At 56.0% G+C, this 22386-nt stretch overlaps 1 protein-coding gene and 16 non-coding genes across 17 annotated transcripts in view; 16 read left to right on the top strand and 1 right to left on the bottom strand.

Moving 5' to 3' along the window:
• Nucleotides 1-22386, bottom strand: part of DNAJC5B (DnaJ heat shock protein family (Hsp40) member C5 beta) — a 46322-nt gene that overhangs the window by 10195 nt on the left and 13741 nt on the right. The window contains exon 3 of the mRNA XM_049822792.1: nucleotides 2032-2245. Coding sequence (XP_049678749.1) covers nucleotides 2032-2245 — 214 coding nt within the window. The remainder of the gene's footprint in view (nucleotides 1-2031; nucleotides 2246-22386) is intronic.
• On the top strand, nucleotides 10185-10273 carry TRNAY-GUA (transfer RNA tyrosine (anticodon GUA)). The gene is given in 2 exon segments: nucleotides 10185-10221; nucleotides 10238-10273. It is a non-coding gene; the product is annotated as a tRNA-Tyr (tRNA).
• TRNAY-GUA (transfer RNA tyrosine (anticodon GUA)) lies at nucleotides 11408-11496 on the top strand. The gene is given in 2 exon segments: nucleotides 11408-11444; nucleotides 11461-11496. It is a non-coding gene; the product is annotated as a tRNA-Tyr (tRNA).
• Nucleotides 12631-12719, top strand: TRNAY-GUA (transfer RNA tyrosine (anticodon GUA)). The gene is given in 2 exon segments: nucleotides 12631-12667; nucleotides 12684-12719. It is a non-coding gene; the product is annotated as a tRNA-Tyr (tRNA).
• Nucleotides 13854-13942, top strand: TRNAY-GUA (transfer RNA tyrosine (anticodon GUA)). Its single transcript is given in 2 exon segments — nucleotides 13854-13890; nucleotides 13907-13942. It is a non-coding gene; the product is annotated as a tRNA-Tyr (tRNA).
• TRNAA-AGC (transfer RNA alanine (anticodon AGC)) lies at nucleotides 14260-14332 on the top strand. The gene has a single exon. It is a non-coding gene; the product is annotated as a tRNA-Ala (tRNA).
• Nucleotides 15077-15165, top strand: TRNAY-GUA (transfer RNA tyrosine (anticodon GUA)). Its single transcript is given in 2 exon segments — nucleotides 15077-15113; nucleotides 15130-15165. It is a non-coding gene; the product is annotated as a tRNA-Tyr (tRNA).
• On the top strand, nucleotides 15483-15555 carry TRNAA-AGC (transfer RNA alanine (anticodon AGC)). The gene has a single exon. It is a non-coding gene; the product is annotated as a tRNA-Ala (tRNA).
• On the top strand, nucleotides 16300-16388 carry TRNAY-GUA (transfer RNA tyrosine (anticodon GUA)). The gene is given in 2 exon segments: nucleotides 16300-16336; nucleotides 16353-16388. It is a non-coding gene; the product is annotated as a tRNA-Tyr (tRNA).
• Nucleotides 16706-16778, top strand: TRNAA-AGC (transfer RNA alanine (anticodon AGC)). Its single transcript has one exon. It is a non-coding gene; the product is annotated as a tRNA-Ala (tRNA).
• TRNAY-GUA (transfer RNA tyrosine (anticodon GUA)) lies at nucleotides 17523-17611 on the top strand. The gene is given in 2 exon segments: nucleotides 17523-17559; nucleotides 17576-17611. It is a non-coding gene; the product is annotated as a tRNA-Tyr (tRNA).
• Nucleotides 17929-18001, top strand: TRNAA-AGC (transfer RNA alanine (anticodon AGC)). The gene has a single exon. It is a non-coding gene; the product is annotated as a tRNA-Ala (tRNA).
• Nucleotides 18746-18834, top strand: TRNAY-GUA (transfer RNA tyrosine (anticodon GUA)). The gene is given in 2 exon segments: nucleotides 18746-18782; nucleotides 18799-18834. It is a non-coding gene; the product is annotated as a tRNA-Tyr (tRNA).
• On the top strand, nucleotides 19152-19224 carry TRNAA-AGC (transfer RNA alanine (anticodon AGC)). Its single transcript has one exon. It is a non-coding gene; the product is annotated as a tRNA-Ala (tRNA).
• Nucleotides 19972-20060, top strand: TRNAY-GUA (transfer RNA tyrosine (anticodon GUA)). The gene is given in 2 exon segments: nucleotides 19972-20008; nucleotides 20025-20060. It is a non-coding gene; the product is annotated as a tRNA-Tyr (tRNA).
• Nucleotides 20379-20451, top strand: TRNAA-AGC (transfer RNA alanine (anticodon AGC)). Its single transcript has one exon. It is a non-coding gene; the product is annotated as a tRNA-Ala (tRNA).
• TRNAY-GUA (transfer RNA tyrosine (anticodon GUA)) lies at nucleotides 21195-21283 on the top strand. Its single transcript is given in 2 exon segments — nucleotides 21195-21231; nucleotides 21248-21283. It is a non-coding gene; the product is annotated as a tRNA-Tyr (tRNA).

Below are 22386 nucleotides of genomic sequence, written 5' to 3'. Positions count from 1 at the left end.
GAAGAGGAAAATAACAAGTGAAAGCTGTGGTGCCTACTGTCTTCTACCAGAATGGAGGAAATCAGGGATCCAGAGGTCATCTACAGATGATGCCTCAGACTCAAATAGTATTATGATGACCAATATAAAAATCTGAAACTGGAGGTATAGCCAGACTTTAGCATTATAGTTATACAATCTGTATAACAGCATTTGTGCATGAATTAAAAAGACATGAGGAATAATGAGCTAGCTTGCAAAAAAACACTTGGTGGCCTTTTTATGCTTTGGAGGTGGTAAGATTTTGGGTTGGGGGAGGGATAGAGAGACCACCTGTGACAATACTCAAATGCGTCTATATGCATATTTTGGATTTTTTATACAGAATTCTTAAAAACCAGAAAGCAGTGATTACTTTTGCTGCGATATTCAGCATATCTCGTCTCACCTCCAAGATACAGCTCCCTTGAAACAATCCACACATTCCTCCTGTAGCTGTTAGGGTCTTAGTAGCTTCTCTCTGTACTCTCCACTGCTCTCCTTATGAGTCAAAGCTACAGCAGTTATGTCTGGTCCTCATTTTCTAACCACAGATGATTTTATACTTCATAAAATCTCCATTAAAGATCAGTAAGCAGAAGAGGAATGAAAAGCTAAAAAAGCAGCAAACAGTGAAGAAAACCTTGTTTACCAAGACCGTGAAAGGAGTCGATACTGCTGCTCTCTCAGCTCAAAGGCAATGCTTCCTGGCACCTGAATTGTGACAGAGGCCAAAGGAAAGAGTGGACAGCAAAGAAAAGAGGGAATGATCCAGCAGGAGAAGACAGTGGCTGTGGTGGGGAGTCCAGGTTGCAGCAGGAGTCAGCTACAGCTGCTGTAAGCAGGCAGCCTCCAGCCTGAGAGTGCAACTGTGCCTTTGCAAGTGTAATTTAAACACCAGTATTTTATTCATTAGTTTCATTCACTGTTCTGCATTTGAGCAGCTTCTGTCTCATCCTGCTTCAGCACACAAATTGTGGCTTCTCAGACCCACAACGTGCCCAAGCGACTTCCCAGTTTGAAAGGGGACTGCAGGGCAGTGAAGCACTTAGCCTGATCTGTGCTGAGCACAGGAGCCCATGTTCATGGTTCTCAGATGAAAGCTGTCATACTGTGCTTGCTTCACACAGTACAAATAATTTTCCTATGTATTCCAGCAGAGTCCTTGCTTTCTTGTGCTTCTGTTGCTGGAAATAGGTGGGTACAGCATGGATTTTGCACGTTTGCAGTTCTGTTGGTTTGTTACATTTCAGTAACATTTCTATATTTGCAGAAACACTCAAATTTGCTATGCTCAAACATCAGAGGATGCCAGTGACATAAAAGAGCACATGAACACAACTCCTTTATGACTAGAACAGCCCATGATGTGTTTTTCCTTGAGCAATATGCCAGTTTTTGATGTATCATTCTCTTCTTTTCCTACTTGCTTTCTCCACTACACCCTTCTCACCTTTTCTTCCGCTTCCTTTCTCTCCCACCTCACCAGGGCACATACATATATGACACCATAATCACAGAGTGTTATGTATTATTATTGCTTACTTATGCTGTGTGCTATATATAGCAAAGAACACAGCTAAATTTGTACTGTAATAACTTATTAACTGGTTGTCACATAAGTGGGACTTCTGGTTTTTGAACAATGAGTCATTTTTATTTGGTCATTACTGAAAAGAAAGTCAAAATTAAGCTGGAGCACTAGATTCAAATCTAATTAATGTCTAAAAGTGTTACAAAACATGCACTCTATTTAACTGTTTACCAAGTTAAAAAGAAAAAGAAAACATTCTGTATTAGCACTATTCTAAGCTTAAGTTACATTCTGCGACTGTCAATTTTCCAGATAATGATGTTGTTTAATTAAGCTATTAGTAGCGGTTTAGATTCAGATCCTCGTATTTGTTAAGCCTGTAGCCTGTAGAGAGACCATGTTTTTCATGGGGTTCCTTGTGTATGTAATTGTCTGTGTGCATTGTGACATTTGATTTCCAACAGAAAATAACAGCTTACCTTTGCCCACCAGCTTGAGAGCATGAAGTAGGTGTTAACATTTTCCTCACCAAACTGTTCTGCTACATAGAGCCCTAATGATCCATACTTGTCATATATGTTTCGCTTGGACAGATCAGTCAGTGTTGCATGAGCATTGTTGATCTCTTTAAATTTTTCTGCAGCTTCTGGATTGTCTGGATTCTTGTCGGGATGATATTTCAGAGCCAGTTTTCTTAAACATGACACAAAAAAAACCACAAAGGAAAGTAAGTCATCTGTATGTGTGCATGTATACAGACACAAAACATTACCAAATATTTTAATAGAGATACAATCATTCTGAACAGTGTGTTCAGCCTTCTTTTTTCCACCTCCAGTGTACTCAGTGGAAGAAAAGTGACACAAAGTGACTGAACATAAAAGTTTTGGTAAAAGAGGTGTTCCTATTACAGTGAGCATGAACTTTGTGTCTTCATACCTAGTCAGCTATCATGTTAAAGGAGACAGTCATGTATGCTGAAAGCACAGACTGCAGCATGATAATCAATCACGGGCATTTGTTGCTTTATGATCACCAACTGATTTGCATCATTTAGCAGGTTTCAACAAAGGTAAAGATTTTTTTAAAGGTTGTTTAAAAACATGATGATCACACACTGCTTATCACATCAAGATTGTCTTCTTTATAGCAAAGGAAATTCTGTATTTGATTGCCTATCAACAGTAGCTATATTAAAATTCTGTAAACAGTGTCTGTGTTTGCAGAAGCCCAGATAGTGTTGGTGGAAAACACAGTTTGGAGTTGCAATAAAAAGGAAGTATCTTTCTGAAGCACAAGGTGGAACAGCACAGTGAGTTAGCCCCAGTTTCAAGTACCTGTCTTTGGGCCTAATTCCCCACTGTTGCACTTCTGAGGCAGTACTTAAAGCAGTGAAAGCTGATTGTCAACTGGTTTAGGGATGTTTACGCTGGCGGGAAGCCTTTTCTAGGACAGGCCTCAGCACTGCCTTTTTCCCCTGACGGTACACAGCACTATGGCATCCAAGAACAGGTACAGCTTGAAAGGAACAGTGTGGGACTGTTGGCTCATGGACAGTGCTGGGGAAGCACAGCTTGGAGAAGAAAGGGTTTTCTTCCAGCCATGTTGAAGCACTGGCAGTCTGAGCTCACATATACTTGCAAAACAAGTATAGACAGAAGTGTATTTTTTAAAAAATTTCCACTCCCCAAGTAGAACTGGCAATAAGATTTTTCCAGGACATTTATTTAATGACTAGTGCTGACCTCTAGTGGCATCAAAAGTGATTTAGTTGTGTTTTAAATACTGTGACTTTCACCTCAGTCAAGCTATGTTGCATTTTGTAAATACTCTCTCCGAGTGTTTCAGGAGCTAGCCGTGACCATTATGCCTCAAAATATTGTTTGTGGTGCGAAGGCAGTGTGTCCACACTTCCACTAACGAATCTATCCTCAGAGTGGGGTCCTGCTTGACTTTCCACTGAAGTCCCAGTACAGGTTATTCCCCCAGTAAAATGTAACTGCTTTGCTCCTGATGACAGTTTCTGCCTTGGAGACATTCTGCCAATATCAAGACTGATATAAGCCTGGGAACAGCCTCTGCCAATGATGTCTTCAGTTCTGCATGCTGAACTCAATTCATCTTTTCATAGATCATAAATAACTCCTTAGATGTGCTTCTAATAGCATGAAGGGATTCACGGTCAGTAATATTTAATATACTGTGCATGTGGTACCTTAAACATAAATTTTCAGTCATATTTAACATAATAAAGCATGAAATAGGAGAACTGAAAAACAAGCTAAGTCTTGCATGAATAACGATATTATGTTCCACCCAAGTATTTAAGTAGCTTATGCAGTCTATCCCTTTTCTTAGCTGAAAACAAACCCCAGCAGTTAGAATTTAAAAAAAAAAAAAAGGGAGAGGCATTACTTTCAAAATCCACTTGTGGTTGCAGGCATTGGACAATCAGTCTCCAACTTTTCTTTCTTTTCCCACAGACCCAAAGACATCTTCTGCCCTCTCAATATCCCCAACAATCTCATGAAAAATAAGAATTTGAACAAAATGTAGTTTTGAAAAGGTGAAAAACATTACTTGCACACTCACTTTACTTAGTATTTTTTTAGAATACTAACAGAGTTACTTTCAACATAGTACAGTTAACAATAGATAGATGATTCTTATTTTGATTTTTGGAAAAACTGTCCTCACTAAAAATATTACATTAACAAAACAACTCTCTGCACACCAAGATGACATATACTAATTGGAGATGACTTAGTAATGGGAAAGAGATCTATATACTGGTAGTGCAAATCATATGAGAAACAGGACTCCATTAGGTCCAACACAAGAAATAATAAATGGACAAGAACTATGTGACCTAACGTGAAGTATCAGCTATACAGAAGCTTCTCTGCAGGTCCCTGGAAAAGTGACATCCCTAGTTATGTGGTAACCATGGTTCATTATGAGGAGAGAAAAAAGAAGCCAAAAAACAGAGAGTGAAATGAACACATGAGTTTCTTGGCTACTTCTCATACTGAACACATGGATTTATGTCCATTCAGACTTTTCTCATGATGAATGGCCTTCTCCTTCACCACCTTGGGATCACTGACCACTGCAGCCCTTCACAGCAGCAAGCAATGGGACGAGTTTGAGACAGAAAAGGGACAATAGGCAGAGAAATACTCACCCCACAAGACAGATAGGGCACTCATGGAAATGACGTCAGAGAAATATGCTTAGCACCTCTGTCAGTGGGAGGCTTGGGGTGAGAGATGAGATCAGGCCACCCTTTACTGTAGGGGTAGGTCTGATAAGGGACATCTGGGTGGAGGGAGCAATATTTTGGAGGCTTGAAAGTTGTATAGGGTGAGATACGGCTGTGCTATGGAGTATTGAAGGGTGTCAGATACATCCCTGCCATTCCCTTGATAGCTTAGATGGTAGAGCAGAGGACCGTAGACTCCCTTGCATGTCCATCCTTAGGTCACTGATTCAAGTCTGTCTCAAAAGAGTGTGCTTTTGGCTCTGGCCCAGAACCTGTAGCACCTCTGCATCCTAAACAGGACAGTTCACACTGAGGAGGCACTTGTGAGGTCAGAATAGGACAGCTGAGGACAAAAGGGCTGCTCCAGATCAAGTGGAAAGGCGGGATAAGGTTCAGTCGCACTCCTGCCATGGAGAGGTAGCTCCATGGTGCTGCTCAAGCAGGTGGGAGCTCAAAAAGGCTACTTGAGTCCAAGGGTCATGGCCAGGCTCACCGTTAATGGTGCATGTGGCCAGGCATAGACAGAGCTGCAACCCAGACTCAGTGGAGGTCAGAGAGGCAACCAAGGACCAGAAGCAAAGATTCAAATTACATGCTGCTGAAGCTCCTTGTAGCATTTTCATACAAGGACAATGTTTGCAGATGCACAAAGCTAATTAGAAGCTCACACAGCCAAATGCACAGGGTGGACGGGAGACACTCAGGCACCTGAGTGAGTTGGGTCTGAGTTCTGGTAGCATTAGAGGAGAACATCCAATAGGAAAGTGAGTTGGTGGTGGTGTGAGAGGGAGGCCGACGGGAGGCCCAGGCTTTGGGTGCGGGGCAGCCTGGGTCAGGGGTGGGTGCCTGGGAGGGGAGAGGACCTCAGGCAGAGGCTGTGGGCTGGGGAATTAGCTCAAGTGGTAGAGCGCTCGCTTAGCATGTGAGAGGCAGCGGGATCGATGCCCGCATTCTCCAACGCTTTTCATTCCCCTTGCCTGGACACAGGGCCCTTTGCCAGGGGCCCTCTGTCCTCTGGGGGCTGTGGCGAGACCATGGTGTTCCTGGGCTGCCCAGGGGAGGACGACGCACAAGGCTGCAACGAGAGCAGCATGGGCAGTTTAACAGGGGACCTTATTTTCTCCCTCTTTCCTTGACAGACGTCAAATGTCACCTTGACGTAACGCGTCCAGTTTTGAGTTCCCCGCAGAGGAAAGACATCAGTGAAATGGAGCAACCTCCGTGCAGGGCCACCAACAGGCTGAGGGAATGGAGGGGTGTCTCTTGGAGGATGAGCTGAGGACAGTGGGCACGTTCAGCTTGGAGAAAGAGAAGATCAGAGGGCTTACGCATGACCTCCCAGCTCGCGGGAGTAGGCTGTTGGGTAGGGGACAGGCTGTCCATTTGTCTGGCGCTGGACGAGAGGGCAACGGTCAGCGGAGTGAAACTGAATCGCGGGAAGTAGCAGCGGGGTATGGGTGAGCTGTTCTTGGCCCTGAGGAGAGTGCAGCTGTAGAAGATGACGTCCGAGGAGCCTGTGGAGGTCTTCCGCTTGTGGGTCTGCATGATCTGAGGGGCTGAAGGGTTGAGCAAGGTGGTGCGGTGTTGGAGGTGAGCCTGTTTGAAGCAGGGCGTTGGAGTAGAGGCAGCGTGCTGCGCTGTGGATAGGGAAGTGTTGGATGAGTGTGTGACGGGCGAGGTACTGGGCAGGGCCCCATGATTCCTTCGATAGCTCAGCTGGTAGAGCGGAGGACTGTAGGCTCCCTTGCACGGCCATCCTTAGGTCGCTGGTTCAACTCCGGCTCGAAGGAGCGTCCTTTTGGCTCTGGCCCAGACTCTGCGGCTCCTCTGCCTTTTGGTGCTGCCCGGGTGGCTCCCCTTCGAGGTCTGGCCCGCCTTGAGCTCTGGCCTGGCGTGGAGAAGATGACCAGCCACGGCTGCCTGGGGTGAACCCCTGGTCAGGGGACGGTGGTACCCGAGCAGTCACCTCCAGCAGGAAGGCGAAAGGGGGAGTTGGTGGTGGTGTGAGAGGGAGGCCGACGGGAGGCCCAGGCTTTGGGTGCGGGGCAGCCTGGGTCAGGGGTGGGTGCCTGGGAGGGGAGAGGACCTCAGGCAGAGGCTGTGGGCTGGGGAATTAGCTCAAGTGGTAGAGCGCTCGCTTAGCATGTGAGAGGCAGCGGGATCGATGCCCGCATTCTCCAACGCTTTTCATTCCCCTTGCCTGGACACAGGGCCCTTTGCCAGGGGCCCTCTGTCCTCTGGGGGCTGTGGCGAGACCATGGTGTTCCTGGGCTGCCCAGGGGAGGACGACGCACAAGGCTGCAACGAGAGCAGCATGGGCAGTTTAACAGGGGACCTTATTTTCTCCCTCTTTCCTTGACAGACGTCAAATGTCACCTTGACGTAACGCGTCCAGTTTTGAGTTCCCCGCAGAGGAAAGACATCAGTGAAATGGAGCAACCTCCGTGCAGGGCCACCAACAGGCTGAGGGAATGGAGGGGTGTCTCTTGGAGGATGAGCTGAGGACAGTGGGCACGTTCAGCTTGGAGAAAGAGAAGATCAGAGGGCTTACGCATGACCTCCCAGCTCGCGGGAGTAGGCTGTTGGGTAGGGGACAGGCTGTCCATTTGTCTGGCGCTGGACGAGAGGGCAACGGTCAGCGGAGTGAAACTGAATCGCGGGAAGTAGCAGCGGGGTATGGGTGAGCTGTTCTTGGCCCTGAGGAGAGTGCAGCTGTAGAAGATGACGTCCGAGGAGCCTGTGGAGGTCTTCCGCTTGTGGGTCTGCATGATCTGAGGGGCTGAAGGGTTGAGCAAGGTGGTGCGGTGTTGGAGGTGAGCCTGTTTGAAGCAGGGCGTTGGAGTAGAGGCAGCGTGCTGCGCTGTGGATAGGGAAGTGTTGGATGAGTGTGTGACGGGCGAGGTACTGGGCAGGGCCCCATGATTCCTTCGATAGCTCAGCTGGTAGAGCGGAGGACTGTAGGCTCCCTTGCACGGCCATCCTTAGGTCGCTGGTTCAACTCCGGCTCGAAGGAGCGTCCTTTTGGCTCTGGCCCAGACTCTGCGGCTCCTCTGCCTTTTGGTGCTGCCCGGGTGGCTCCCCTTCGAGGTCTGGCCCGCCTTGAGCTCTGGCCTGGCGTGGAGAAGATGACCAGCCACGGCTGCCTGGGGTGAACCCCTGGTCAGGGGACGGTGGTACCCGAGCAGTCACCTCCAGCAGGAAGGCGAAAGGGGGAGTTGGTGGTGGTGTGAGAGGGAGGCCGACGGGAGGCCCAGGCTTTGGGTGCGGGGCAGCCTGGGTCAGGGGTGGGTGCCTGGGAGGGGAGAGGACCTCAGGCAGAGGCTGTGGGCTGGGGAATTAGCTCAAGTGGTAGAGCGCTCGCTTAGCATGTGAGAGGCAGCGGGATCGATGCCCGCATTCTCCAACGCTTTTCATTCCCCTTGCCTGGACACAGGGCCCTTTGCCAGGGGCCCTCTGTCCTCTGGGGGCTGTGGCGAGACCATGGTGTTCCTGGGCTGCCCAGGGGAGGACGACGCACAAGGCTGCAACGAGAGCAGCATGGGCAGTTTAACAGGGGACCTTATTTTCTCCCTCTTTCCTTGACAGACGTCAAATGTCACCTTGACGTAACGCGTCCAGTTTTGAGTTCCCCGCAGAGGAAAGACATCAGTGAAATGGAGCAACCTCCGTGCAGGGCCACCAACAGGCTGAGGGAATGGAGGGGTGTCTCTTGGAGGATGAGCTGAGGACAGTGGGCACGTTCAGCTTGGAGAAAGAGAAGATCAGAGGGCTTACGCATGACCTCCCAGCTCGCGGGAGTAGGCTGTTGGGTAGGGGACAGGCTGTCCATTTGTCTGGCGCTGGACGAGAGGGCAACGGTCAGCGGAGTGAAACTGAATCGCGGGAAGTAGCAGCGGGGTATGGGTGAGCTGTTCTTGGCCCTGAGGAGAGTGCAGCTGTAGAAGATGACGTCCGAGGAGCCTGTGGAGGTCTTCCGCTTGTGGGTCTGCATGATCTGAGGGGCTGAAGGGTTGAGCAAGGTGGTGCGGTGTTGGAGGTGAGCCTGTTTGAAGCAGGGCGTTGGAGTAGAGGCAGCGTGCTGCGCTGTGGATAGGGAAGTGTTGGATGAGTGTGTGACGGGCGAGGTACTGGGCAGGGCCCCATGATTCCTTCGATAGCTCAGCTGGTAGAGCGGAGGACTGTAGGCTCCCTTGCACGGCCATCCTTAGGTCGCTGGTTCAACTCCGGCTCGAAGGAGCGTCCTTTTGGCTCTGGCCCAGACTCTGCGGCTCCTCTGCCTTTTGGTGCTGCCCGGGTGGCTCCCCTTCGAGGTCTGGCCCGCCTTGAGCTCTGGCCTGGCGTGGAGAAGATGACCAGCCACGGCTGCCTGGGGTGAACCCCTGGTCAGGGGACGGTGGTACCCGAGCAGTCACCTCCAGCAGGAAGGCGAAAGGGGGAGTTGGTGGTGGTGTGAGAGGGAGGCCGACGGGAGGCCCAGGCTTTGGGTGCGGGGCAGCCTGGGTCAGGGGTGGGTGCCTGGGAGGGGAGAGGACCTCAGGCAGAGGCTGTGGGCTGGGGAATTAGCTCAAGTGGTAGAGCGCTCGCTTAGCATGTGAGAGGCAGCGGGATCGATGCCCGCATTCTCCAACGCTTTTCATTCCCCTTGCCTGGACACAGGGCCCTTTGCCAGGGGCCCTCTGTCCTCTGGGGGCTGTGGCGAGACCATGGTGTTCCTGGGCTGCCCAGGGGAGGACGACGCACAAGGCTGCAACGAGAGCAGCATGGGCAGTTTAACAGGGGACCTTATTTTCTCCCTCTTTCCTTGACAGACGTCAAATGTCACCTTGACGTAACGCGTCCAGTTTTGAGTTCCCCGCAGAGGAAAGACATCAGTGAAATGGAGCAACCTCCGTGCAGGGCCACCAACAGGCTGAGGGAATGGAGGGGTGTCTCTTGGAGGATGAGCTGAGGACAGTGGGCACGTTCAGCTTGGAGAAAGAGAAGATCAGAGGGCTTACGCATGACCTCCCAGCTCGCGGGAGTAGGCTGTTGGGTAGGGGACAGGCTGTCCATTTGTCTGGCGCTGGACGAGAGGGCAACGGTCAGCGGAGTGAAACTGAATCGCGGGAAGTAGCAGCGGGGTATGGGTGAGCTGTTCTTGGCCCTGAGGAGAGTGCAGCTGTAGAAGATGACGTCCGAGGAGCCTGTGGAGGTCTTCCGCTTGTGGGTCTGCATGATCTGAGGGGCTGAAGGGTTGAGCAAGGTGGTGCGGTGTTGGAGGTGAGCCTGTTTGAAGCAGGGCGTTGGAGTAGAGGCAGCGTGCTGCGCTGTGGATAGGGAAGTGTTGGATGAGTGTGTGACGGGCGAGGTACTGGGCAGGGCCCCATGATTCCTTCGATAGCTCAGCTGGTAGAGCGGAGGACTGTAGGCTCCCTTGCACGGCCATCCTTAGGTCGCTGGTTCAACTCCGGCTCGAAGGAGCGTCCTTTTGGCTCTGGCCCAGACTCTGCGGCTCCTCTGCCTTTTGGTGCTGCCCGGGTGGCTCCCCTTCGAGGTCTGGCCCGCCTTGAGCTCTGGCCTGGCGTGGAGAAGATGACCAGCCACGGCTGCCTGGGGTGAACCCCTGGTCAGGGGACGGTGGTACCCGAGCAGTCACCTCCAGCAGGAAGGCGAAAGGGGGAGTTGGTGGTGGTGTGAGAGGGAGGCCGACGGGAGGCCCAGGCTTTGGGTGCGGGGCAGCCTGGGTCAGGGGTGGGTGCCTGGGAGGGGAGAGGACCTCAGGCAGAGGCTGTGGGCTGGGGAATTAGCTCAAGTGGTAGAGCGCTCGCTTAGCATGTGAGAGGCAGCGGGATCGATGCCCGCATTCTCCAACGCTTTTCATTCCCCTTGCCTGGACACAGGGCCCTTTGCCAGGGGCCCTCTGTCCTCTGGGGGCTGTGGCGAGACCATGGTGTTCCTGGGCTGCCCAGGGGAGGACGACGCACAAGGCTGCAACGAGAGCAGCATGGGCAGTTTAACAGGGGACCTTATTTTCTCCCTCTTTCCTTGACAGACGTCAAATGTCACCTTGACGTAACGCGTCCAGTTTTGAGTTCCCCGCAGAGGAAAGACATCAGTGAAATGGAGCAACCTCCGTGCAGGGCCACCAACAGGCTGAGGGAATGGAGGGGTGTCTCTTGGAGGATGAGCTGAGGACAGTGGGCACGTTCAGCTTGGAGAAAGAGAAGATCAGAGGGCTTACGCATGACCTCCCAGCTCGCGGGAGTAGGCTGTTGGGTAGGGGACAGGCTGTCCATTTGTCTGGCGCTGGACGAGAGGGCAACGGTCAGCGGAGTGAAACTGAATCGCGGGAAGTAGCAGCGGGGTATGGGTGAGCTGTTCTTGGCCCTGAGGAGAGTGCAGCTGTAGAAGATGACGTCCGAGGAGCCTGTGGAGGTCTTCCGCTTGTGGGTCTGCATGATCTGAGGGGCTGAAGGGTTGAGCAAGGTGGTGCGGTGTTGGAGGTGAGCCTGTTTGAAGCAGGGCGTTGGAGTAGAGGCAGCGTGCTGCGCTGTGGATAGGGAAGTGTTGGATGAGTGTGTGACGGGCGAGGTACTGGGCAGGGCCCCATGATTCCTTCGATAGCTCAGCTGGTAGAGCGGAGGACTGTAGGCTCCCTTGCACGGCCATCCTTAGGTCGCTGGTTCAACTCCGGCTCGAAGGAGCGTCCTTTTGGCTCTGGCCCAGACTCTGCGGCTCCTCTGCCTTTTGGTGCTGCCCGGGTGGCTCCCCTTCGAGGTCTGGCCCGCCTTGAGCTCTGGCCTGGCGTGGAGAAGATGACCAGCCACGGCTGCCTGGGGTGAACCCCTGGTCAGGGGACGGTGGTACCCGAGCAGTCACCTCCAGCAGGAAGGCGAAAGGGGGAGTTGGTGGTGGTGTGAGAGGGAGGCCGACGGGAGGCCCAGGCTTTGGGTGCGGGGCAGCCTGGGTCAGGGGTGGGTGCCTGGGAGGGGAGAGGACCTCAGGCAGAGGCTGTGGGCTGGGGAATTAGCTCAAGTGGTAGAGCGCTCGCTTAGCATGTGAGAGGCAGCGGGATCGATGCCCGCATTCTCCAACGCTTTTCATTCCCCTTGCCTGGACACAGGGCCCTTTGCCAGGGGCCCTCTGTCCTCTGGGGGCTGTGGCGAGACCATGGTGTTCCTGGGCTGCCCAGGGGAGGACGACGCACAAGGCTGCAACGAGAGCAGCATGGGCAGTTTAACAGGGGACCTTATTTTCTCCCTCTTTCCTTGACAGACGTCAAATGTCACCTTGACGTAACGCGTCCAGTTTTGAGTTCCCCGCAGAGGAAAGACATCAGTGAAATGGAGCAACCTCCGTGCAGGGCCACCAACAGGCTGAGGGAATGGAGGGGTGTCTCTTGGAGGATGAGCTGAGGACAGTGGGCACGTTCAGCTTGGAGAAAGAGAAGATCAGAGGGCTTACGCATGACCTCCCAGCTCGCGGGAGTAGGCTGTTGGGTAGGGGACAGGCTGTCCATTTGTCTGGCGCTGGACGAGAGGGCAACGGTCAGCGGAGTGAAACTGAATCGCGGGAAGTAGCAGCGGGGTATGGGTGAGCTGTTCTTGGCCCTGAGGAGAGTGCAGCTGTAGAAGATGACGTCCGAGGAGCCTGTGGAGGTCTTCCGCTTGTGGGTCTGCATGATCTGAGGGGCTGAAGGGTTGAGCAAGGTGGTGCGGTGTTGGAGGTGAGCCTGTTTGAAGCAGGGCGTTGGAGTAGAGGCAGCGTGCTGCGCTGTGGATAGGGAAGTGTTGGATGAGTGTGTGACGGGCGAGGTACTGGGCAGGGCCCCATGATTCCTTCGATAGCTCAGCTGGTAGAGCGGAGGACTGTAGGCTCCCTTGCACGGCCATCCTTAGGTCGCTGGTTCAACTCCGGCTCGAAGGAGCGTCCTTTTGGCTCTGGCCCAGACTCTGCGGCTCCTCTGCCTTTTGGTGCTGCCCGGGTGGCTCCCCTTCGAGGTCTGGCCCGCCTTGAGCTCTGGCCTGGCGTGGAGAAGATGACCAGCCACGGCTGCCTGGGGTGAACCCCTGGTCAGGGGACGGTGGTACCCGAGCAGTCACCTCCAGCAGGAAGGCGAAAGGGGGAGTTGGTGGTGGTGTGAGAGGGAGGCCGACGGGAGGCCCAGGCTTTGGGTGCGGGGCAGCCTGGGTCAGGGGTGGGTGCCTGGGAGGGGAGAGGACCTCAGGCAGAGGCTGTGGGCTGGGGAATTAGCTCAAGTGGTAGAGCGCTCGCTTAGCATGTGAGAGGCAGCGGGATCGATGCCCGCATTCTCCAACGCTTTTCATTCCCCTTGCCTGGACACAGGGCCCTTTGCCAGGGGCCCTCTGTCCTCTGGGGGCTGTGGCGAGACCATGGTGTTCCTGGGCTGCCCAGGGGAGGACGACGCACAAGGCTGCAACGAGAGCAGCATGGGCAGTTTAACAGGGGACCTTATTTTCTCCCTCTTTCCTTGACAGACGTCAAATGTCACCTTGACGTAACGCGTCCAGTTTTGAGTTCCCCGCAGAGGAAAGACATCAGTGAAATGGAGCAACCTCCGTGCAGGGCCACCAACAGGCTGAGGGAATGGAGGGGTGTCTCTTGGAGGATGAGCTGAGGACAGTGGGCACGTTCAGCTTGGAGAAAGAGAAGATCAGAGGGCTTACGCATGACCTCCCAGCTCGCGGGAGTAGGCTGTTGGGTAGGGGACAGGCTGTCCATTTGTCTGGCGCTGGACGAGAGGGCAACGGTCAGCGGAGTGAAACTGAATCGCGGGAAGTAGCAGCGGGGTATGGGTGAGCTGTTCTTGGCCCTGAGGAGAGTGCAGCTGTAGAAGATGACGTCCGAGGAGCCTGTGGAGGTCTTCCGCTTGTGGGTCTGCATGATCTGAGGGGCTGAAGGGTTGAGCAAGGTGGTGCGGTGTTGGAGGTGAGCCTGTTTGAAGCAGGGCGTTGGAGTAGAGGCAGCGTGCTGCGCTGTGGATAGGGAAGTGTTGGATGAGTGTGTGACGGGCGAGGTACTGGGCAGGGCCCCATGATTCCTTCGATAGCTCAGCTGGTAGAGCGGAGGACTGTAGGCTCCCTTGCACGGCCATCCTTAGGTCGCTGGTTCAACTCCGGCTCGAAGGAGCGTCCTTTTGGCTCTGGCCCAGACTCTGCGGCTCCTCTGCCTTTTGGTGCTGCCCGGGTGGCTCCCCTTCGAGGTCTGGCCCGCCTTGAGCTCTGGCCTGGCGTGGAGAAGATGACCAGCCACGGCTGCCTGGGGTGAACCCCTGGTCAGGGGACGGTGGTACCCGAGCAGTCACCTCCAGCAGGAAGGCGAAAGGGGGAGTTGGTGGTGGTGTGAGAGGGAGGCCGACGGGAGGCCCAGGCTTTGGGTGCGGGGCAGCCTGGGTCAGGGGTGGGTGCCTGGGAGGGGAGAGGACCTCAGGCAGAGGCTGTGGGCTGGGGAATTAGCTCAAGTGGTAGAGCGCTCGCTTAGCATGTGAGAGGCAGCGGGATCGATGCCCGCATTCTCCAACGCTTTTCATTCCCCTTGCCTGGACACAGGGCCCTTTGCCAGGGGCCCTCTGTCCTCTGGGGGCTGTGGCGAGACCATGGTGTTCCTGGGCTGCCCAGGGGAGGACGACGCACAAGGCTGCAACGAGAGCAGCATGGGCAGTTTAACAGGGGACCTTATTTTCTCCCTCTTTCCTTGACAGACGTCAAATGTCACCTTGACGTAACGCGTCCAGTTTTGAGTTCCCCGCAGAGGAAAGACATCAGTGAAATGGAGCAACCTCCGTGCAGGGCCACCAACAGGCTGAGGGAATGGAGGGGTGTCTCTTGGAGGATGAGCTGAGGACAGTGGGCACGTTCAGCTTGGAGAAAGAGAAGATCAGAGGGCTTACGCATGACCTCCCAGCTCGCGGGAGTAGGCTGTTGGGTAGGGGACAGGCTGTCCATTTGTCTGGCGCTGGACGAGAGGGCAACGGTCAGCGGAGTGAAACTGAATCGCGGGAAGTAGCAGCGGGGTATGGGTGAGCTGTTCTTGGCCCTGAGGAGAGTGCAGCTGTAGAAGATGACGTCCGAGGAGCCTGTGGAGGTCTTCCGCTTGTGGGTCTGCATGATCTGAGGGGCTGAAGGGTTGAGCAAGGTGGTGCGGTGTTGGAGGTGAGCCTGTTTGAAGCAGGGCGTTGGAGTAGAGGCAGCGTGCTGCGCTGTGGATAGGGAAGTGTTGGATGAGTGTGTGACGGGCGAGGTACTGGGCAGGGCCCCATGATTCCTTCGATAGCTCAGCTGGTAGAGCGGAGGACTGTAGGCTCCCTTGCACGGCCATCCTTAGGTCGCTGGTTCAACTCCGGCTCGAAGGAGCGTCCTTTTGGCTCTGGCCCAGACTCTGCGGCTCCTCTGCCTTTTGGTGCTGCCCGGGTGGCTCCCCTTCGAGGTCTGGCCCGCCTTGAGCTCTGGCCTGGCGTGGAGAAGATGACCAGCCACGGCTGCCTGGGGTGAACCCCTGGTCAGGGGACGGTGGTACCCGAGCAGTCACCTCCAGCAGGAAGGCGAAAGGGGGAGTTGGTGGTGGTGTGAGAGGGAGGCCGACGGGAGGCCCAGGCTTTGGGTGCGGGGCAGCCTGGGTCAGGGGTGGGTGCCTGGGAGGGGAGAGGACCTCAGGCAGAGGCTGTGGGCTGGGGAATTAGCTCAAGTGGTAGAGCGCTCGCTTAGCATGTGAGAGGCAGCGGGATCGATGCCCGCATTCTCCAACGCTTTTCATTCCCCTTGCCTGGACACAGGGCCCTTTGCCAGGGGCCCTCTGTCCTCTGGGGGCTGTGGCGAGACCATGGTGTTCCTGGGCTGCCCAGGGGAGGACGACGCACAAGGCTGCAACGAGAGCAGCATGGGCAGTTTAACAGGGGACCTTATTTTCTCCCTCTTTCCTTGACAGACGTCAAATGTCACCTTGACGTAACGCGTCCAGTTTTGAGTTCCCCGCAGAGGAAAGACATCAGTGAAATGGAGCAACCTCCGTGCAGGGCCACCAACAGGCTGAGGGAATGGAGGGGTGTCTCTTGGAGGATGAGCTGAGGACAGTGGGCACGTTCAGCTTGGAGAAAGAGAAGATCAGAGGGCTTACGCATGACCTCCCAGCTCGCGGGAGTAGGCTGTTGGGTAGGGGACAGGCTGTCCATTTGTCTGGCGCTGGACGAGAGGGCAACGGTCAGCGGAGTGAAACTGAATCGCGGGAAGTAGCAGCGGGGTATGGGTGAGCTGTTCTTGGCCCTGAGGAGAGTGCAGCTGTAGAAGATGACGTCCGAGGAGCCTGTGGAGGTCTTCCGCTTGTGGGTCTGCATGATCTGAGGGGCTGAAGGGTTGAGCAAGGTGGTGCGGTGTTGGAGGTGAGCCTGTTTGAAGCAGGGCGTTGGAGTAGAGGCAGCGTGCTGCGCTGTGGATAGGGAAGTGTTGGATGAGTGTGTGACGGGCGAGGTACTGGGCAGGGCCCCATGATTCCTTCGATAGCTCAGCTGGTAGAGCGGAGGACTGTAGGCTCCCTTGCACGGCCATCCTTAGGTCGCTGGTTCAACTCCGGCTCGAAGGAGCGTCCTTTTGGCTCTGGCCCAGACTCTGCGGCTCCTCTGCCTTTTGGTGCTGCCCGGGTGGCTCCCCTTCGAGGTCTGGCCCGCCTTGAGCTCTGGCCTGGCGTGGAGAAGATGACCAGCCACGGCTGCCTGGGGTGAACCCCTGGTCAGGGGACGGTGGTACCCGAGCAGTCACCTCCAGCAGGAAGGCGAAAGGGGGAGTTGGTGGTGGTGTGAGAGGGAGGCCGACGGGAGGCCCAGGCTTTGGGTGCGGGGCAGCCTGGGTCAGGGGTGGGTGCCTGGGAGGGGAGAGGACCTCAGGCAGAGGCTGTGGGCTGGGGAATTAGCTCAAGTGGTAGAGCGCTCGCTTAGCATGTGAGAGGCAGCGGGATCGATGCCCGCATTCTCCAACGCTTTTCATTCCCCTTGCCTGGACACAGGGCCCTTTGCCAGGGGCCCTCTGTCCTCTGGGGGCTGTGGCGAGACCATGGTGTTCCTGGGCTGCCCAGGGGAGGACGACGCACAAGGCTGCAACGAGAGCAGCATGGGCAGTTTAACAGGGGACCTTATTTTCTCCCTCTTTCCTTGACAGACGTCAAATGTCACCTTGACGTAACGCGTCCAGTTTTGAGTTCCCCGCAGAGGAAAGACATCAGTGAAATGGAGCAACCTCCGTGCAGGGCCACCAACAGGCTGAGGGAATGGAGGGGTGTCTCTTGGAGGATGAGCTGAGGACAGTGGGCACGTTCAGCTTGGAGAAAGAGAAGATCAGAGGGCTTACGCATGACCTCCCAGCTCGCGGGAGTAGGCTGTTGGGTAGGGGACAGGCTGTCCATTTGTCTGGCGCTGGACGAGAGGGCAACGGTCAGCGGAGTGAAACTGAATCGCGGGAAGTAGCAGCGGGGTATGGGTGAGCTGTTCTTGGCCCTGAGGAGAGTGCAGCTGTAGAAGATGACGTCCGAGGAGCCTGTGGAGGTCTTCCGCTTGTGGGTCTGCATGATCTGAGGGGCTGAAGGGTTGAGCAAGGTGGTGCGGTGTTGGAGGTGAGCCTGTTTGAAGCAGGGCGTTGGAGTAGAGGCAGCGTGCTGCGCTGTGGATAGGGAAGTGTTGGATGAGTGTGTGACGGGCGAGGTACTGGGCAGGGCCCCATGATTCCTTCGATAGCTCAGCTGGTAGAGCGGAGGACTGTAGGCTCCCTTGCACGGCCATCCTTAGGTCGCTGGTTCAACTCCGGCTCGAAGGAGCGTCCTTTTGGCTCTGGCCCAGACTCTGCGGCTCCTCTGCCTTTTGGTGCTGCCCGGGTGGCTCCCCTTCGAGGTCTGGCCCGCCTTGAGCTCTGGCCTGGCGTGGAGAAGATGACCAGCCACGGCTGCCTGGGGTGAACCCCTGGTCAGGGGACGGTGGTACCCGAGCAGTCACCTCCAGCAGGAAGGCGAAAGGGGGAGTTGGTGGTGGTGTGAGAGGGAGGCCGACGGGAGGCCCAGGCTTTGGGTGCGGGGCAGCCTGGGTCAGGGGTGGGTGCCTGGGAGGGGAGAGGACCTCAGGCAGAGGCTGTGGGCTGGGGAATTAGCTCAAGTGGTAGAGCGCTCGCTTAGCATGTGAGAGGCAGCGGGATCGATGCCCGCATTCTCCAACGCTTTTCATTCCCCTTGCCTGGACACAGGGCCCTTTGCCAGGGGCCCTCTGTCCTCTGGGGGCTGTGGCGAGACCATGGTGTTCCTGGGCTGCCCAGGGGAGGACGACGCACAAGGCTGCAACGAGAGCAGCATGGGCAGTTTAACAGGGGACCTTATTTTCTCCCTCTTTCCTTGACAGACGTCAAATGTCACCTTGACGTAACGCGTCCAGTTTTGAGTTCCCCGCAGAGGAAAGACATCAGTGAAATGGAGCAACCTCCGTGCAGGGCCACCAACAGGCTGAGGGAATGGAGGGGTGTCTCTTGGAGGATGAGCTGAGGACAGTGGGCACGTTCAGCTTGGAGAAAGAGAAGATCAGAGGGCTTACGCATGACCTCCCAGCTCGCGGGAGTAGGCTGTTGGGTAGGGGACAGGCTGTCCATTTGTCTGGCGCTGGACGAGAGGGCAACGGTCAGCGGAGTGAAACTGAATCGCGGGAAGTAGCAGCGGGGTATGGGTGAGCTGTTCTTGGCCCTGAGGAGAGTGCAGCTGTAGAAGATGACGTCCGAGGAGCCTGTGGAGGTCTTCCGCTTGTGGGTCTGCATGATCTGAGGGGCTGAAGGGTTGAGCAAGGTGGTGCGGTGTTGGAGGTGAGCCTGTTTGAAGCAGGGCGTTGGAGTAGAGGCAGCGTGCTGCGCTGTGGATAGGGAAGTGTTGGATGAGTGTGTGACGGGCGAGGTACTGGGCAGGGCCCCATGATTCCTTCGATAGCTCAGCTGGTAGAGCGGAGGACTGTAGGCTCCCTTGCACGGCCATCCTTAGGTCGCTGGTTCAACTCCGGCTCGAAGGAGCGTCCTTTTGGCTCTGGCCCAGACTCTGCGGCTCCTCTGCCTTTTGGTGCTGCCCGGGTGGCTCCCCTTCGAGGTCTGGCCCGCCTTGAGCTCTGGCCTGGCGTGGAGAAGATGACCAGCCACGGCTGCCTGGGGTGAACCCCTGGTCAGGGGACGGTGGTACCCGAGCAGTCACCTCCAGCAGGAAGGCGAAAGGGGGAGTTGGTGGTGGTGTGAGAGGGAGGCCGACGGGAGGCCCAGGCTTTGGGTGCGGGGCAGCCTGGGTCAGGGGTGGGTGCCTGGGAGGGGAGAGGACCTCAGGCAGAGGCTGTGGGCTGGGGAATTAGCTCAAGTGGTAGAGCGCTCGCTTAGCATGTGAGAGGCAGCGGGATCGATGCCCGCATTCTCCAACGCTTTTCATTCCCCTTGCCTGGACACAGGGCCCTTTGCCAGGGGCCCTCTGTCCTCTGGGGGGCTGTGGCGAGACCATGGTGTTCCTGGGCTGCCCAGGGGAGGACGACGCACAAGGCTGCAACGAGAGCAGCATGGGCAGTTTAACAGGGGACCTTATTTTCTCCCTCTTTCCTTGACAGACGTCAAATGTCACCTTGACGTAACGCGTCCAGTTTTGAGTTCCCCGCAGAGGAAAGACATCAGTGAAATGGAGCAACCTCCGTGCAGGGCCACCAACAGGCTGAGGGAATGGAGGGGTGTCTCTTGGAGGATGAGCTGAGGACAGTGGGCACGTTCAGCTTGGAGAAAGAGAAGATCAGAGGGCTTACCGCATGACCTCCCAGCTCGCGGGAGTAGGCTGTTGGGGTAGGGGACAGGCTGTCCATTTGTCTGGCGCTGGACGAGAGGGCAACGGTCAGCGGAGTGAAACTGAATCGCGGGAAGTAGCAGCGGGGTATGGGTGAGCTGTTCTTGGCCCTGAGGAGAGTGCAGCTGTAGAAGATGACGTCCGAGGAGCCTGTGGAGGTCTTCCGCTTGTGGGTCTGCATGATCTGAGGGGCTGAAGGGTTGAGCAAGGTGGTGCGGTGTTGGAGGTGAGCCTGTTTGAAGCAGGGCGTTGGAGTAGAGGCAGCGTGCTGCGCTGTGGATAGGGAAGTGTTGGATGAGTGTGTGACGGGCGAGGTACTGGGCAGGGCCCCATGATTCCTTCGATAGCTCAGCTGGTAGAGCGGAGGACTGTAGGCTCCCTTGCACGGCCATCCTTAGGTCGCTGGTTCAACTCCGGCTCGAAGGAGCGTCCTTTTGGCTCTGGCCCAGACTCTGCGGCTCCTCTGCCTTTTGGTGCTGCCCGGGTGCTCCCCTTCGAGGTCTGGCCCGCCTTGAGCTCTGGCCTGGCGTGGAGAAGATGACCAGCCACGGCTGCCTGGGGTGAACCCCTGGTCAGGGGACGGTGGTACCCGAGCAGTCACCTCCAGCAGGAAGGCGAAAGGGGGGAGTTGGTGGTGGTGTGAGAGGGAGGCCGACGGGAGGCCCAGGCTTTGGGTGCGGGGCAGCCCTGGGTCAGGGGTGGGTGCCTGGGAGGGGAGAGGACCTCAGGCAGAGGCTGTGGGCTGGGGAATTAGCTCAAGTGGTAGAGCGCTCGCTTAGCATGTGAGAGGCAGCGGGATCGATGCCCGCATTCTCCAACGCTTTTCATTCCCCTTGCCTGGACACAGGGCCCTTTGCCAGGGCCCTCTGTCCTCTGGGGGCTGTGGCGAGACCATGGTGTTCCTGGGCTGCCCAGGGGAGGACGACGCACAAGGCTGCAACGAGAGCAGCATGGGCAGTTTAACAGGGGACCTTATTTTCTCCCTCTTTCCTTGACAGACGTCAAATGTCACCTTGACGTAACGCGTCCAGTTTTGAGTTCCCCGCAGAGGAAAGACATCAGTGAAATGGAGCAACCTCCGTGCAGGGCCACCAACAGGCTGAGGGAATGGAGGGGTGTCTCTTGGAGGATGAGCTGAGGACAGTGGGCACGTTCAGCTTGGAGAAAGAGAAGATCAGAGGGCTTACGCATGACCTCCCAGCTCGCGGGAGTAGGCTGTTGGGTAGGGGACAGGCTGTCCATTTGTCTGGCGCTGGACGAGAGGGCAACGGTCAGCGGAGTGAAACTGAATCGCGGGAAGTAGCAGCGGGGTATGGGTGAGCTGTTCTTGGCCCTGAGGAGAGTGCAGCTGTAGAAGATGACGTCCGAGGAGCCTGTGGAGGTCTTCCGCTTGTGGGTCTGCATGATCTGAGGGGCTGAAGGGTTGAGCAAGGTGGTGCGGTGTTGGAGGTGAGCCTGTTTGAAGCAGGGCGTTGGAGTAGAGGCAGCGTGCTGCGCTGTGGATAGGGAAGTGTTGGATGAGTGTGTGACGGGCGAGGTACTGGGCAGGGCCCCATGATTCCTTCGATAGCTCAGCTGGTAGAGCGGAGGACTGTAGGCTCCCTTGCACGGCCATCCTTAGGTCGCTGGTTCAACTCCGGCTCGAAGGAGCGTCCTTTTGGCTCTGGCCCAGACTCTGCGGCTCCTCTGCCTTTTGGTGCTGCCCGGGTGGCTCCCCTTCGAGGTCTGGCCCGCCTTGAGCTCTGGCCTGGCGTGGAGAAGATGACCAGCCACGGCTGCCTGGGGTGAACCCCTGGTCAGGGGACGGTGGTACCCGAGCAGTCACCTCCAGCAGGAAGGCGAAAGGGGGAGTTGGTGGTGGTGTGAGAGGGAGGCCGACGGGAGGCCCAGGCTTTGGGTGCGGGGCAGCCTGGGTCAGGGGTGGGTGCCTGGGAGGGGAGAGGACCTCAGGCAGAGGCTGTGGGCTGGGGAATTAGCTCAAGTGGTAGAGCGCTCGCTTAGCATGTGAGAGGCAGCGGATCGATGCCCGCATTCTCCAACGCTTTTCATTCCCCTTGCCTGGACACAGGGCCCTTTGCCAGGGGCCCTCTGTCCTCTGGGGGCTGTGGCGAGACCATGGTGTTCCTGGGCTGCCCAGGGGAGGACGACGCACAAGGCTGCAACGAGAGCAGCATGGGCAGTTTAACAGGGGACCTTATTTTCTCCCTCTTTCCTTGACAGACGTCAAATGTCACCTTGACGTAACGCGTCCAGTTTTGAGTTCCCCGCAGAGGAAAGACATCAGTGAAATGGAGCAACCTCCGTGCAGGGCCACCAACAGGCTGAGGGAATGGAGGGGTGTCTCTTGGAGGATGAGCTGAGGACAGTGGGCACGTTCAGCTTGGAGAAAGAGAAGATCAGAGGGCTTACGCATGACCTCCCAGCTCGCGGGAGTAGGCTGTTGGGTAGGGGACAGGCTGTCCATTTGTCTGGCGCTGGACGAGAGGGCAACGGTCAGCGGAGTGAAACTGAATCGCGGGAAGTAGCAGCGGGGTATGGGTGAGCTGTTCTTGGCCCTGAGGAGAGTGCAGCTGTAGAAGATGACGTCCGAGGAGCCTGTGGAGGTCTTCCGCTTGTGGTCTGCATGATCTGAGGGGCTGAAGGGTTGAGCAAGGTGGTGCGGTGTTGGAGGTGAGCCTGTTTGAAGCAGGGCGTTGGAGTAGAGGCAGCGTGCTGCGCTGTGGATAGGGAAGTGTTGGATGAGTGTGTGACG

The sequence above is a fragment of the Accipiter gentilis genome, chromosome 2 (genome assembly GCF_929443795.1).
Source record: "Accipiter gentilis chromosome 2, bAccGen1.1, whole genome shotgun sequence".
NCBI classification, from domain to species: domain Eukaryota; kingdom Metazoa; phylum Chordata; class Aves; order Accipitriformes; family Accipitridae; genus Astur; species Astur gentilis.
The sequence above is the reverse complement of the archived record's forward strand: the minus strand, read 5'-3'. Positions and strand labels throughout refer to the sequence as shown.